Source organism: Festucalex cinctus, chromosome 9 (assembly GCF_051991245.1).
Source record: "Festucalex cinctus isolate MCC-2025b chromosome 9, RoL_Fcin_1.0, whole genome shotgun sequence".
In the NCBI taxonomy this organism is placed as follows: Eukaryota; Metazoa; Chordata; class Actinopteri; order Syngnathiformes; family Syngnathidae; genus Festucalex; species Festucalex cinctus.
The window spans coordinates 23,438,790-23,454,520 of NC_135419.1; the positions used below are offsets into that span (position 1 = coordinate 23,438,790).

At 38.8% G+C, this 15,731-nt stretch overlaps 2 protein-coding genes across 6 annotated transcripts in view; both read left to right on the plus strand.

Moving 5' to 3' along the window:
- The window catches only part of ccdc142 (coiled-coil domain containing 142), a 30,380-nt gene extending 17,968 nt beyond the window's left edge, over positions 1-12,412 (plus strand). For all 5 annotated transcript variants that reach the window (XM_077532937.1, XM_077532940.1, XM_077532942.1 and 2 more), the window contains 12 exons: positions 154-1,172; positions 2,304-2,584; positions 2,689-2,775; positions 4,989-5,171; positions 5,423-5,589; positions 7,989-8,141; positions 8,359-8,473; positions 8,724-8,901; positions 8,985-9,095; positions 10,182-10,282; positions 11,419-11,587; positions 12,009-12,412. In XM_077532937.1, coding sequence (XP_077389063.1) covers positions 154-1,172; positions 2,304-2,584; positions 2,689-2,775; positions 4,989-5,171; positions 5,423-5,589; positions 7,989-8,141; positions 8,359-8,473; positions 8,724-8,901; positions 8,985-9,095; positions 10,182-10,282; positions 11,419-11,587; positions 12,009-12,117 — 2,673 coding nt within the window. In that variant the 3' untranslated portion in view covers positions 12,118-12,412. The remainder of the gene's footprint in view (positions 1-153; positions 1,173-2,303; positions 2,585-2,688; positions 2,776-4,988; positions 5,172-5,422; positions 5,590-7,988; positions 8,142-8,358; positions 8,474-8,723; positions 8,902-8,984; positions 9,096-10,181; positions 10,283-11,418; positions 11,588-12,008) is intronic.
- Positions 12,413-13,219: 807 nt separating this feature from the next.
- Positions 13,220-15,252, plus strand: igbp1 (immunoglobulin (CD79A) binding protein 1). The gene is made up of 3 exons (XM_077531933.1): positions 13,220-13,737; positions 14,021-14,350; positions 14,473-15,252. The coding sequence occupies exons 1-3, from the start codon at positions 13,261-13,263 to the stop codon at positions 14,743-14,745; spliced, it is 1,080 nt and encodes a 359-aa protein (XP_077388059.1). The 5' UTR covers positions 13,220-13,260; the 3' UTR covers positions 14,746-15,252.
- Positions 15,253-15,731: the final 479 nt, after the last annotated feature.

A 15,731-nucleotide genomic window follows, 5' to 3' on the forward strand; every position in this document is an offset into this window, starting at 1 on the left:
TGTTAGTTTATTTTGCACTGTTAAGCACTTTTATAGATGCCAAAATTGAATATAAAAGCATACTTTACTATTTGATGAGGCAGATTCTGATGTTGAATTTCCAGTGTTTTCATTTGTTTAACATTTCTTTCAATTTTGATTTGTCGTCTGCAGACGCACCACCTCTGCTCATCAGCCAAGGTTTATCTTGTCTCCATGTGCCAGGAGTTTCGCGTTCACCTCAACCACTGGTCTTGTCTCTATGCAAAAGTCCAGTCGGACCACTACCTCAGGCGTGCTCTGGCGCAGCACAACAAGTTGCTGGCACAAATTCGACAGACTCTTGACTTGCTTGGCCTGCAAGCGCTACTTTTAATGGAACGTTATGTGCGTGCTGTTCTGTTTTCGATGGGACAATCTGATTTGGAACAGATACCAAAGGAAGTCATGATCGATATTTTAGCTTGTACAGACCTGTATAACAAAGCATTGGAGGAGCAGAGAGTAGAGCACAACAACACCCGCCTGAGGACTAAAATATTACAAGAGATGTGTTATACCACGCTGACCAACCGTCAGAAACCCGCTGCTGTTTCAGTGAACGACCTGTTGAGTAATTTGGCAGCGCATCATGCCAACACGGCAGCCAATCAGCTCCTTTTGTGGAGCCCTCAGCAATTTGTGTGTAAATCCCATACGAAGCAGGGGATTTCTGCCGGGTTCCCCTCAACGGCAACCTGGGAACAGCATCAATCGGATTTAGAAAAGTCCTCCCTTGTCACAGATACCCATGGGAAGAACCTGTTCTTTCAGTGCCAAACATGTACCACCAAAACTGGTCCAGTACGGACAGATCTAGAATGTAGCAGCCCTTTAAGAAGCTTTCAACATTTGCAGAAGTCAAGTCAACCCGTAACCTGCAACCCACTGGCATGCTTTTGCCAACAGGACCGCTCCAAAGTTGAGCTTCTGTTTCATGTGCTTGTTTCCTCAAATGACCAGCTAGCACCGCTGCTATCACATCCTTTGACTCCTACTATACAAATGTTTCCTTACGCCGTAGCAATAGACATGCTAGCACCAAATGGGAAGGCTGATGATCCAAGTCAACGGATGAGGGACTGCCGTATGGAGGGAACTCACCAGGAGATTGTTGAACTGGACATAACCAACAGGCAAGCAGCCAATCTCAGGTAATTGTTCTATCAGCCTTCATCACTGTTTTTAGATGCTGTGAGATGAGAGAATCAGAATCACTCTTTGGGGCTTGTGATTTTGTGCAAGCATGAAACTGTGAAAAAAGCTCCCATGTGGCTAAAATCAGTTAAGCTGATTATTTTTGTTTAGTGAGACACACCTCTTAATCAATCAATCATTTAATTAAGAGTTGTTTTTTTTGTTTGTTTGCAGTTGGGTTAGGTACTCATCCATGGATCTTAAGTTTTCTTCTTTTTTTCAAAACAAAATGTTAACATTCCACAAGTGCAAAATGAACTTTGAATGGTATTGGAAGTGTCACTGGAGGAGGCAAACATTACTGAGTTACAGAAACGAAATATATTGCGCCTATAATGGTGGTTTCTTTGAACGCTTGAGAATTTGAGCGGTCATTACCTCATTCAAACTCAAAAACCGTGAAATGAGTTTGTAATACTTTGTCCTTGACTCCGCAAAACGTATTTATATGTTTTTATTTTATTTTTTTATTTTTTATGCAAGAGCATACAGAAGGCTTTGATGCAGCTTCTGACATGAAGAGGTGGCTTAAAGCAATTCTAGTTATTACAAAAAATGGTCAGCAGGTGGCAGCAGAGTATAAAAGATCAGCCAGGGCAATGTTGCAACATGCTCTTTATGACAGTGATTTCAGTTCACTACGAATGTGAATATCAACGGAACTTAGCTATAATCTAATGCTAATTGTGGTAAAACGGAAACAGATACAAATATTTTTTTCCTGATATAGAAGAGACTCTAATCTTTCTTTTGGTAGGTGCCAGGTTTTTATAGCAATAGAATACAATATTCTGTGGGCCTTGCAAGATCAGTCAAAATCCAGTAAAACATCTGGGAGCGAAGGGGTTTTCTTCAGTGAAAATGGCTGCAAGTGAATGATTCACATTTGCAAGTGTAAAGAGTAATGACCATCATGTCTGCCTACAATTTGGGAGATGTTTGCGTTCATGCTTGATGTGGCGCTTTACATTCATAACCACAGCATGAATAAATGCAAATGGAAGAAGGTAGTATATGTCAACTTCATCTTGTATCCCAGCAGTCTTCTATTTGTGCCTTTTTTAATCTTTTTTTTTTTTTTTTTTTAGCCCAGATGCTGGGCAGCGAGGTCTCGGTGAAGATGTTAAAAAAGCTGAGGATGAATGTGCTCGACGGCCACGCTCCGTTCAGTGGTTGGACCTCGGTCAGTCAATGCTGTTTGAGGATCTGCTTGGACAGTACTGTACACTGCTGTGGGCTCGCTGCAGCAAAGCGCTGTGGCTGCAGATGCATGTGCCACACGGAGCGAGAAGTACAGAGAGCATCAACTTCCAGGACAACCACAGGATCTTCCAAGTCCTTCAGATAATCAGCCAGGCCTCAAAGACAGGTAAGAAGTGATGTCACTCGAGTGTTTTGTGTAACTCTTTTTTTTTAATTTTATTTATTTATTTATTTATTTATTTTTCTAAGTGGCATTTCTGTTTTTTGCAGATGTACTTCCAACGGAGTGCAAAGCCATGCTGGAGGAGTTCAAGCTAAATATGTTAGTCAGTGCAGCGCATGCTCAGTGGGACTATGGTTAGTGTCCGAAAACAAGCACACAAACACAAAACCCGAGATTTTATTAAGGCAAGGCAAGTGTGTTTGTATAGCACATTTCAGACACAAGGCAACTCGATGTGCTTTATATTAGACCCCTTCAAAGTTTGTAAACAATGTGACGCAATTTAAAGGGCGGGGCTTAGCTGGAGGCAAAAACACATCAGTGGCGTGTGGTTCTAACACCGGCAGCATATTTTCACAGAAAGTTCACGTCGGAAAGGACGCGGAAAACGGCCATTTGAGTTAATATGTGAGTAAACTGACTCCCCACGACCGTAAATGTTACTTTAAAAAGTTAACTCTGACTGATGGGACGATATTTACTGACCCCTACGCACTCACGCACTGGATAGATTTAACGGGACTACCCACCGTGCAATGGCCGGACATTTAAATCTACCTTATAGAAAAACTAAGCATTTATACTAAAGATAAATTGAAGGCCTATAAATCATTACACGTCTACAACTAACTACGTCTTGAATGGACATGTTCAAAATTTAGAATATAACAACTTGAGCGAGGACTTTTGTGTCGTGCGGTCGCAAGTGCTGCCAAGTCAACGACAGGGACAGAAGACGAGGTTATACGAGGCATGTACCTCTCCTCCAAAAATTTTACAAGAAGTTATCGGAACCATTGTGAGGGCTTTCGCCTCGACAAAACTGAAACATACAGCTAACGTTTGGTTAGCATTCGCGGATGTAGCATGTAAACACGGACTTTTTGTAAGTCCGTGCACGTAAAAGAATCCCACAAATAATGAGTAATTTCAATCACAACTAAGTCTAGCTCATATCGTTGTCCAGGCTGAAGTCTGATAGTTAAATCTTACCTGATATGAAGTGTGCGCTGCAAACACGAGCATTGTTAATGATAGCCTCAGTCCAGTCCTTTCGCCTAATCGCGTTGAACCACAGCCGTCTGTAAACACCGTGACATCATCGTGACGTAGGCCACGAAAGGGTCTTAACATCTATAAGCATCAAATAACAGCAGTTAACATTCAAAAGCAAAGCAGAGAAAAACAAAAGTAGCTTACAAAATGTACTAAATTAACATACATTGACAGTGTTAAAACAACAGACAGCAAACTTTAAAAACATTTAAAGAAGTTTTCTAAGATCATTTAAAAGAAAAAAAAACATGATTTACAAATGTTCAAAAGACTGAAGGCTGACTTCACTTCTGGTGGCATTTTATTCTATTTGTGTGTAGCATAACAGCTAAATGCAGCTTCACCATGTTTACTTCGAACTCCACTAGTTGACCCAGTTTGGATTAGCGATCCAAACCGAGAGAATGTCTACTGTCCAGCATTACATATGTTATCCTATGGTATTTGAGTAAAGTGTTTATAAATAAGTAAATAATTTGGGAATACATTTGACTGTTGCTTTTTATTTAACTATGGGTGGAGTATTATACCCGCTGAAGATCCTTAGGTGCATCCTTGAATATTGATAAAAACAGCACCTGGTTGTGTTTGGCCTTGATGTCCTCTTAAAGGGTAATGATCCTTCTTTATAATTGAAGAACACATTTAGCAAACAAAAATTGACACATTATCTGGTAGGGCTGGGAATCTTTGACTGTCTCACGATTCGATTACGATTTTTGGGTCTACAATTCGATTCAGAATCAATTTTCGATTCTCGATTCAAACGATTTTCGATTAAAAATTATTTGATTGACAAATGATTTCTGCTTCAACTTACAGATATGCAAAAAAATGTCATGATCTACTCCAGTCTGCTTTGCAAGACAAAATGACAAATAGAGACATTAAAGTGTTTTTTTTGTTTTGTTTTTGTTTAAACATTTATTAATTTTGTATTGTAAGTGCCTTTTTCCCCAAAAAAACAGCATGTGGGCTACAAGTGCCTTTTCCCCTTCTTCTTCATTTCTAATTTAAATAGAATCGATTTTTGGATATTAATATCGATTCGATTTGATTCATGAATGAGAATCTCGATTCTTTTATGAATCGATTTTTTGGCACATCCTTATTACCTGGTCTTAAAAGGGGATTGCCACAAAAGTCCAACAACAACCATACTTGATTGCAGTATTCTATCAAGCGGACCAGTAAATTGATTAAGTTGAAAAGTAAAAACGAATTGTGTACCTCAAGACAATGTTTTGATAAAACCTGTATACGGTACCATCTCCTCATGCTGTCTTCTCAGTGGTGTGCAGAAGTTTGGGTTCAACTTTGAAAGACAAGTGTCTGGCATCTGCAAACCAGCACATCAGGTCTTTGCCATCTTCAGCAAATCAAGATGACCGTCTGATGATGTCCGTGACTGCTGAGCACTTGCTACAGCTTACCCAGCCTCTACTGTCTTCTCTTTCTTGCTGCAATTCACCAGGTAAACCACATGCTGCGGTTATTACCAGATGAATCATTATCATTTGCCTAGGAGCATTTCAAAATCTTCAACATGAATAATAGCAAGAAACAAAAAGGTTTGATACATATCCAACCAAAAAGCCAATAAAGGATCATCACGTTGACTAGAACTTAAGTAAAATAAATAAATAAATACAATCAGCACTTGATCTCGCCATGATTGAGTTAAGTCAATCACACCACAGTTTTTAGCACCTTTTTCTATTTCAGGTTCTTTGCGCTACTTCCCAACACGGCTCGCTTTCCACAGATGGACTGTTAGCTTGACGTTAGCTACAGTGCAGTTGTCCACAGTGTGGGTCATGTCAAAGGCCTACCAGTTCCTCGCCTCATGGACCCTCAACAAGTTTTTACTCATCACACAAGGAGACCTCAAAGTAAGTCGTCCAATGAAAAATGATTGATAGCAATACTGTAGAACAGTATACAATACATTCATGAAAAGTCTTATCAACAAAGTATTTGGACTGGGGTCACTGACGTTGGATTGGAGGGCAAGGCTTTATTTGAATTCTTGGTGATTCAAAAAAATTTTGTTGGAACAAGATTTTACATTGTCATTTATTTTCCAAAATGCTTTGTCATCCTGACACCATTTAGCTGAGGTGTCATACTTACTTTCACTCATAGGGGTGTTGTGACTGACAATGTTACAAATGTATAATCTCCATACTTTGCGTATTCGTGATTGCCCCTGCATTTCATTGTGATCATTTTAGCAATTTAGTTTGAAATCAGAAGTTATGGCAAACAGCAGCCACTAAATACTATTGTTCACTTCATGTAAAAGAGGGAATAAAAACTTCAAAATTGAAAAATAGCAATTTTCATACATAATTTAAGCCAAAATAAAAAGAACAAATCCACTTAGCAAAATGCAGTAAATACACTTTATTTGCTTTCATGGGCCACTAAATATGATTAGATGGGCTACATCTTGACCGCAGCCCTTGAGTTTGACACCTGTGTGTTAAGATCAGATTGACTTAGACTTAGCCTTAGACTTGACTTTATTGATCCCTTTGGGATGGCTCCCTCTGGGAAATTTATATGTCCAGCAGCAATAAGCACAGATAAAAAAAAAAATAATAATAATAATAATACTAATAATAATTCATCCATCCATCCATTTTCTTGACCGCTTATTCCTCACAAGGGTCGCGGGGGGTCTGGCGCCTATCTCAGCTGGCTCTGGGCAGTAGGCGGGGGACACCCTGGACCGGTTGCCAGCCAATCGCAGGGCACACAGTGACGAACAACCATCCACACTCACAAGCACACCTAGGGACAATTAATAATAATTCAATAAATCAATAAATAAGGTTATTACACCAGAGATTGAATTAATAATAAGCATAAAATAAAAAAATAAAAATTCAATCAATCAATAAATTGTGAAGTGACAGGTGAGTTTCAGTAATTGCTGTAAACACCCCCTGTAGTTTTTACCCAAACTACACAATGTATTCAAAGTAGTCATTTATTCAATCAATAATAATACATGTATTCCTTACTGTCTTTTGTAACAACATTTGCAGTGTTAAGATTGTGTAAAGCAGGGGTGTCAAACTCATATTAGCTCAGGGGCCGCATGGAGGAAAATATATTAATAAGTTAGCCGAATCGGTAAAATAATGGTATATAACTTAACTCATTCACTCCCAGCCATTTTCACAGAAGTAGTCCCGTTCGCTCCCGGCTGTTTTACTGGATTTTGACTGATTTTGCAAGGCCCACAGAATATTGTGTTTTATGGCCATAAAAGCATGGAACCTATCAAAAGAAAGTAATTGAGCTTTTTTTCTACATGGCCCTGGTTGATCTCCTTTGCTGTGCTGCCACCTGCTGGCCGTTTGTGTAATAACTACCATTTCTGCAACCGTTCTTTGCAGTTGAGAGGCTGAATCAAAGCCTTCTGTATGCTCTAGCATTTAAAAAAAAAAAAAAAAAAAAAAAAAAAAAAACTATAAATACGTCTTTGGGACACTTGGAACATAAAAAAAAAACGTATTTACACGTTATTGGGAGCAAATGAGTTAAAAACAATTGCCGACAATTATAGGCAGATTTTTGCGATTTTTGGGCAGCCCTAAATTACGGAGCTCAACTGTAATCTATTGAATAAAAAACAAAAAAAACAAAACACGAATGCAAATGAAACGCGGCAACACTTTGCCTGTATGAGTTCCGGACGTGTTAAATCTACCTGATTTGCATATATGTAGTTCCCAGAATGCATTGTGTGGCAGTTAATCAAGTTATAAGGACGTTAATCCCTGTCATATGTATTTGTGTTACCAGTAATTGAATTTGTGTCGTATTTAACACGTTTATGTTGGTCTATGAAAAAACTTCTTTTTTTTTTTTCTTTTTTTTAAACAAACCATAACTTTTAAGTTGTGTGTAAAATAATGACTTCCACGGCGATTCCGTGTACAAGTTACATTACTCATCTGAGGACTGCTTGTGAAATTACAAATGTATATATTTGATTGTTGGCTGGCTGATTAATTGGTCCGACATTACAATTTATTTTTTTTAACTTTACAAAGTCGTCTCGCGGGCCGGATTATACCCCTTTGCGGGCCTGATCCGGCCCGCGGGCCGTATGTTTGACACCCCTGGTGTAAAGAGAAACGTTTTAGATGCCCTGATTTCGGGAACTAGGGGAGGTGGTGTATCCACCACCACAAGATTTTGCATAATAATGCTCAACTCACATTAAATGAGGGCCAATAGTATGTCAATAAATAAGACAATTCATTTTTCTCAACAGGTGCTGAGAGAGTCGTTGGACAAAATGGTGCAGCAGGCTAAATGTTTGGTGATGAACTCAGACAATAATTGTCTTTCCACTCTTCATGTCCATAACCAACTTGTGCTAAAGCAGCAACTCCAAAAGGTTGATGCAGCTTCCTCCGAGCTGCAGGTGAAACACTCTGTAGGCACTCTTGGCAAGAGATTAAGGTGTAAAGTGAAATATTTTGGTGCATGTACATGAGCAGACGTACTTTTGATGTTGTGTTGAATCGATGGAGATGCATTGGCTCTCTTTTAATTCAGGCATCCTTACTGTGGCGATTAAGCAACCAACAGACTATAGATACTGATATCTGTTTTGTTTTGTTTTGTTTTGTTTTCATCAGGCTTTTTCCTCTCTGGTGTTAAAAACCTTTTCTGATGACTGCAAAAGAATATCTGCCGATCTCTTTGAGCAGACCATGCCCTATGCTGGACACTGGAGACTCAACCTCAGGCCAGGTACTGTACTGGACTTCAGTATGACTGTGCAAAGCCATACAACACTCAATCCTCTTTGCAGAGAAATGTGCACAGACTTGTACAGAAATGCATTTGACACTTTGTCCATACTGTATCCTTTCCTCCAATTTAGTTAACACAGGATATGATGTAGAAAATGAAAATAAACATGCCAATGACTATGCAGAAGGTGAAATTGCAACATTTGTTTTGCTGATATTTTTCATTGCCGCTTTCTTTTGCTCAACAGGCTTTCCTATCAGCCCCAGTGAGTACGCTTCACAGGCTGCTCAGAATGTGATTGGTCAGGTTTTGGATGGTGTGGCATTACTCTCGGATGACGTCCGCGTCCAAGCTCTCAGTTTAACCATGACTGCTTTCATGGAGGCATGGATGGAGCACATCCTAAAACAACGGATAAAATTCAGGTATATTCCGCCGACATGTCTATTAAGTTACTAACTTAAATATAATATAGAAATAACGTTATGTCTTCTGCTTCCCTCCTCAGTGTGCAGGGGGCGCTCCAACTAAAGCAGGACTTTGATTCTATCAGAGAATTGATCTGCTCTGACAAATATGGTCTGCCGGAGGAACTCCTTCAGCGACTACTCAGCCTTAGGTATCATCATGCCCTGGTGTAACATTAACTCATTCACTCCCAGCCATTTTCACTGAAACAGCCCCTTACACTTGCGGCTGTTTTACTGGATTTTGACTGATTTTGCAAGGCCCACAGAATATTGCTATAAAAACATGGAACCTCCCAAAAGAAAGATTAGTCTCTTCTTTTATCTGGGGAAAAAAAAGTAAAGTTTCATCATTATTCACAAATCTGTTGAAAAGAGGTTTTTGCAACACGGCCCTGGTTGCTCTCTCATACTCTGCTGCCACCTGCTGGCCGTTTTTGTAATGACTACCATTGCTTTAAGCGACCTCTTCAGGTCAGAGGCTGCATCAAAGCCTTCTGTATGCTCTAGCATTAAAAAACAAACAAAACAAAAAAAACATTGTTTTTGGGACCATGGCAATATTTAAAATAGAACATTTTTATAAGTTTTTGGGAGCAAATGTGTTAATGATATGAAGGCATTGTGAGTTTGCTCAATAGTTATTAATTGTAACGCTTTATCTGTACCTGAGCTATTAAAGGTTTGTCTTACTTTAAAGTGGTACTTTACTTATTTAGCCATTTTTGGCAGTCAAACATTAATATTTTGCCTGTAATAAATTTGATATTTTCATTATTTTTCAAATACAATTAGTACCTTTTAAAAAAACATTTTGCAACTTGCTGTCGACTGAAAATGACATCACAAGGGCTCAGGTAACCAATCACAGCTCAGCTTGTGAATGTCACGTGACCAAACCTAGAAAACAGGTGAGCTGTGATTGGTTGCCTGAGCCCTTGTGATGTCATTTTCAGTCGACAGCAAGTTGCAAAATGTGTTTTTAAAGGTACTAATTGTACGTGAAAAATAATGAAAGTATTAAATTAATTATAGACAAAATATTAACTTTTTATTGCTATAATGGGCTAAATAAGTGAAGTATCCCTTTACGTAATGTGCACAAATCATTTTAATAATTATGAGAAGCATCGCATAGGTGCATTGAATCACAATATAATTTGAAAATCTACATTGGTATAATTTCTGAAACGGTTGTTTTGATGAGCAGGGTGGTTATTTCCCTTGTCTTTCTCCAGAGTATTTCAACAGGTGGACTCTGCAGTATTATGCCTGCTTCAGCAGCCACAGGTCAGACCATACCTGCGGAGCAGAGCCTGGGAACCTTTCATATATTGCTGTGAGTCGTGAACTTTCAATTCATGAGGAAAGCAGATATTGGCACGTCAATGAATTTTGAGCCTTTGTCATTCGGCAATTGTGAACAGTTTGGACACACTTCCGTCATCGTCAATCCGTCAATATTTCAAGCCGACCCGTTAATCCGTCATTTGTCGATTATGCGGCAAAATGAGCGTCCGGCAATGTTTTCATCTTTCGAGGTGGGCATCCGTCAATCAAATTGGAACGTCTGTCGAATTGATGAATACATTGACAGACAAACCCACTTCCATCAAGTTTTTTTTTTTTTTTTTTTTTTTTTTTTAAGTTTCCCATCAATCGTCAACAAAATGGGGATCTGTTATTGACGGATTGACGGACCTTCAGTTGATATTGACGGAATTCCAACCTCTGGAGGGGATTATTCTTATGATTGGGTATTAGGTTAGATTTTCAAAGCTTGTACTGACTTTTTTTTTTTTTTTTTTTTTTAACAGATGAGCTGCTTTTAATATCTCGACGACAAGAATATTGTGGTGTTTTAATATCGCAATATCACAATATTGCCGTTATCGTTATATCCCTAGTCTTCACTAAGTGAATAGGTTTGTTTTATTGGTCCGTATCATGCGGATGTCCCACCGGTGGCAAAAATTCTAAGTATCTTAAAATAAATAAATAAATAAAATGCTGATACTCCAAATGGTTCAAGAACAACTTCAAATTTACTTTGGGTGCACCTTTTATATAATAAAGATGCTGATACTCCAAAAAATTTGAATTTGAATTATAAGGATTGGGATATGAGCGACTCTCACACAAGCTTGAGACAATTTTGTTGGTTGTTCTGCACAATGATGATCACTGCACTTCTATGCATTCCGTCCATGAGGAAAAAAAACAAAAAAAAAAACAGGTAACACGTAGTCGACCACAGAGGGATGATAATATTTAGGTCAGCTCGACCATCATGCAGCATACAGGCACATGTATGCGGAGAGCATGAATAGGCTCTTAGCGTTTGGTGTCTGTAATTTTCTGCATTTCACAATATACTGTAAACAACACTATATAATAATGCCATATTTGAACAGTTTAAATCCAATCTGCGCCCCCCGATATTAGTGGAACGAACCTGTATGTGTCTATTTCCAGGTCCCACAAAGAGCAGTAGAGACAGCTTGAGTGCAGCAGTGGGGAGCAGCATAATCAACCTGAGGGGTATGGAAGGGGACTTCATGACTCAGTCAAATCCTTCCGTTCGAAGCACTGACATTCCTTCAGTGGGCCCATTTATCCCGGGAGAGCCCTACCTTGCCCCAAGGTAGACTTTCAGCTATATTATTAACGTGTCGAATAGTTTATATATTTGAAAGATACAGCATTTTTACCAAGGTAAACACCAGTGTCAATAAAAATACAATTTTTTTTATTTTTTTTCCTCTCCTCTCTAATCCATACTTCTATATTATGTCTTGAAACCATTTTAATCCAATGTGATATGTCAATAACTTGTAAATGTATGCTGTTTGCAGTAGGGCTTGGTACCTATCCCCCGCAAACAGCAGAGGTTGATTATATGAGGTTATTTCATTTCATACTCTATTTACTACCATTCCTCTTAAGTAAGAATCTGGACACTGCATACAGTAAAATTCAATCTGGTTTACATTTTACATTTTAATGTTTCAAACCATCAGTGTTTTGAGCACCAAAAATAAATGTTGTGCTTTCTTTTCTTCCAGTTTAGCTCTGGGCTCTTCTCAACAAGATTGGCTGGACTTGAGGATCCATACCAGTTCTCACCGCTGGCGATTGCCAGGACTGCAATGTCTTTCCAAGTCTGAACCCTGAACAACTCAATCTCTGGTTTTCGCAGAGATTCAACTCATTTAATGTGACATTGCATTTTATAAGCAATATGAAAATTATAAAGTTACTTTGAAATAATGTGCTGATATACTCATCACCCAAGTTATTTGGTAAGGGTTTCTCTGAGCCATGAATAAACATTTGAAACCCTTTGCTCTGTGTTATAAAATGTAGCCAACCATCAATTTTCAACCTCATATTCTCTTCAGGTGCACTAAAAAAATATATTAAATCATCTCATTTCTAATAAACTGTTTATTAAAACTGTGTTTCCATACTCTGCAGTCAACATTGTATTCAGTAAATGAGTTTGCCTGGGGATGTGAAATTATTTTCTTGTGGCAACATTCAACCAACTACTAAATCCAAACAGCCATCCACCCAAATCCAAAAGTACTGTAACTAAATTTCTGTAGAATAAACTAATGTGGGCCATGTGACTATTGTGACAGTTTATCTACATATGGATGCGATACATAACATCGAATTAGAACAGGGGTGGCAAACTGCGGTCCTCGAGGGCCGGTGTCCTGCAGGTTTTGCAGATTTCCCTACTCGAAGTGCAGCTGATTCCAATTAACAGGCTCGTTATCAGGTTTCTGCTGAGCTTGCTGATGAGCTGATCATGAATCAGCTGTGTTGAAGAAGGGAAATATCCAAAACCAGCATCACTGCGGCCTTCGAGGACCGGATCTCGCTACCCCTGAATTAGAAGATCATGATGATGGGTAATGAAACGCTACATTTTTAGGTGAGCGACGGTGGTGGAAGAGATAGATTAATGTGAATAAGACCTCATATTTAGCTGTAAAGCCATTCATTGTAATAACTGCTGCGTTCATTTAGGTTCTGCCAATTTCATAAAGTTATCTCCAAAACAGTACATACAGTGTGTATATGTATTTCCACTAGTGGAAAAGGGACACTTAATGAATAAATAAATATTCCCCACTGGCGGAAATTGATTTCTTACAGTGAATATAAATAAATAGTTAACTGTCGGCAACGGGGTTGCAGTTTTGTTTCTTGTGAATGAGCTGACATTTTGTACCGATAGAGGGCAGTAATGTCCAATAACTCCATATAGTCAAAACGAAAAAGAAATATCCCGGAACTTGTACCAACATGGCGGAATGTGAAATAAACGGCAGTGAGAGGCAGGACTCGCAGTCAGTTGCCGAAGCTCCCAAATTATCGGACTTGTTTGACCGTGGTTGGAAGATATTTGATGAGGTAGACAATACAAATGATCCTCTTGCTTCAAACAGTGTTCAGGTCCGAGTTAAACGTGCGATCAGTATGTTAGAAGAAACATCCCGAATGGCTGCTCAGCTGGACTTGTTCAGTCCCAACGAAGAGTTGGAGGAGATTGCCACAGCGGACCTCAAATATCTGCTGAGTCCCGCTCTCTTAGGAGCGCTCACCATGAAGCTGACAGGTCGCGACAAAAGACTGGAAATTGTCCAAACAGCCCGGGCTTACTTTGTGGATTTCCTCAAGAGATGTAAAGACTATAGCATATCCGAGTTTCATCTGCCGGAGTCCGTGACTGAAAGCACAGTTCCTGACGAAGCAGCAGAAAATGCCCCCTCCACCTGCACGGTAAGTTACATCCTCCATATTTTAGTTTTCCAAAAGAAGCTCTTACGTCGTTTGAGAAAAGTTACAAGATGAAGAGACTGTATTACAATATCCTTATATGGGTTGTAAATAGAGGTCACTGCTTTGTGTTTAAATTACTGTTCTAACTAGACAAGTGTCAACTGAGTTACTTTAATTTATAATGGGCCAGTTTCCAATGATGAATTCTCATTAGAAATTCATATATTGAGCAATATTCTTTATCAATGTTATTAACTAACTATGCAATGTATTTTTTCCCCAGCCTATGCCCAGTACTTCAAATTTGGTTGCCATGGCTGCACAAAGACAAGCTAAAATTGAGCGATACAGTCAGAAGAAGGAGCTGGAGGCCAGACTGTCAGATGTGCGGAGATCTGTGGAGAGTGGACAGGCCGATGATGAAACTAGCAGGGATTTTTATTTGCTGAATGTCCGGAAGTGGGTGATTCTGTGCCTGGATGAAGTACAGAGCATAGACCAGGAGATGCAAATACTGAAGAGTATGGATCAGATGCAACTTGGTGCCGCACAGCCTGCGAAACCCAGCAGGCCTCCCATGAAACCGTTCATCCTCACCAAGGATGCTATGCAGGTTAGTTTGGGTAAAAGGTACAGCTGAACAATTAATTGGAGGGGGGAAACATGTTTTGTTTTGTTTTTTTTTTTCATGCAAATATTAAATTTATTTCACTTTAATATTGATATGTTCCCCAGGCTCAGGTGCTTGGGGCGGGCTATCCCAGCCTTCCCACCATGACAGTGGATGACTGGTATGATCAGCACAAGAAACATGGAGTCCTGCCTGATCACGGAGTTCCCCGAAGGGTTGCAGTGGATGAGGACACCGATGCAAAGGAGCGTGAAGAGGAAGAAAAGGAGCGACAGGCTGAAAATGATGATGAAGATTCTTTGATGAAAGCCAGGAAGTGGGATGACTGGAAAGACGACCATCGCAGAGGTTATGGAAACCGCCAAAATATGGGCTAACTGGTCGCAACACCAATTGCCCGAACATGCCTTGTTCTGTGGACTCGCTTTAGAAACATTTCTCTGAAAAACTGTTGCTATTTATAGGTCACCGAACTGTATTGTGCATGTTTTTTTTTTCTTTAAATGATTGGTAAATGTGCCACTGATTTATTCATTCGGCAATTTCCGTTAGTAGTACTCTTAAAAGGAGGTTAAATTATTGGTATGTCTTAAACTTCTCTTTTTGGCTTGACTTAATGGAATCCAGCTTGGTTTAATGTGTATAGTAGTCTTACCACAAAGATCAAACGCCTCAGTAAAACATGGAAACAGTCAGCAGTCCATTTACAATTGATCATAACATGAGGATTGTGTGAGACTCCATATTACCTCCAGGTGAGGCACTTATGATTATGTGATAAGACTGTCTGTCCAAAACATTAAAGAATGCTTTTGTTTTGATGTTTCACATTGACTGTCTTTATGTCAGACTTTGTCAAATGAAATTAAATGAGCAGAAATACAGTCAAGTGACTTTATCGTACCTGAATTGCTTTCATGGCTCTTGAATACAACACTGATTCAATACAAACGGTAACGTTCATAAAAATATATCATACAACAGTAAAGCCATATGAAAGATTAACACATTACATCATACGATCCATCAATCAATTTGGCAATCACAAATATATATGAATAAATAAATATATGTATATATATATATATATATATATATATATATATATATATATACACTGTATGTATATATATATATATATATATATATATATATATATATATATATATATATATGTATATGCTAAAGATAAAGACAATAATACTGTATATGAATTGAGTCGAATGACAGTATGCTGCATGGACAGAAGTGAAGGCAACTGCAATAAAATAAATTTAATTCCAATTGGTTGGCTTGGTGTGAAACAAATGTCAACATAGTGTAGTGTAGTTTGGTGACTACTGTTGGTCAATGATTATGAAAA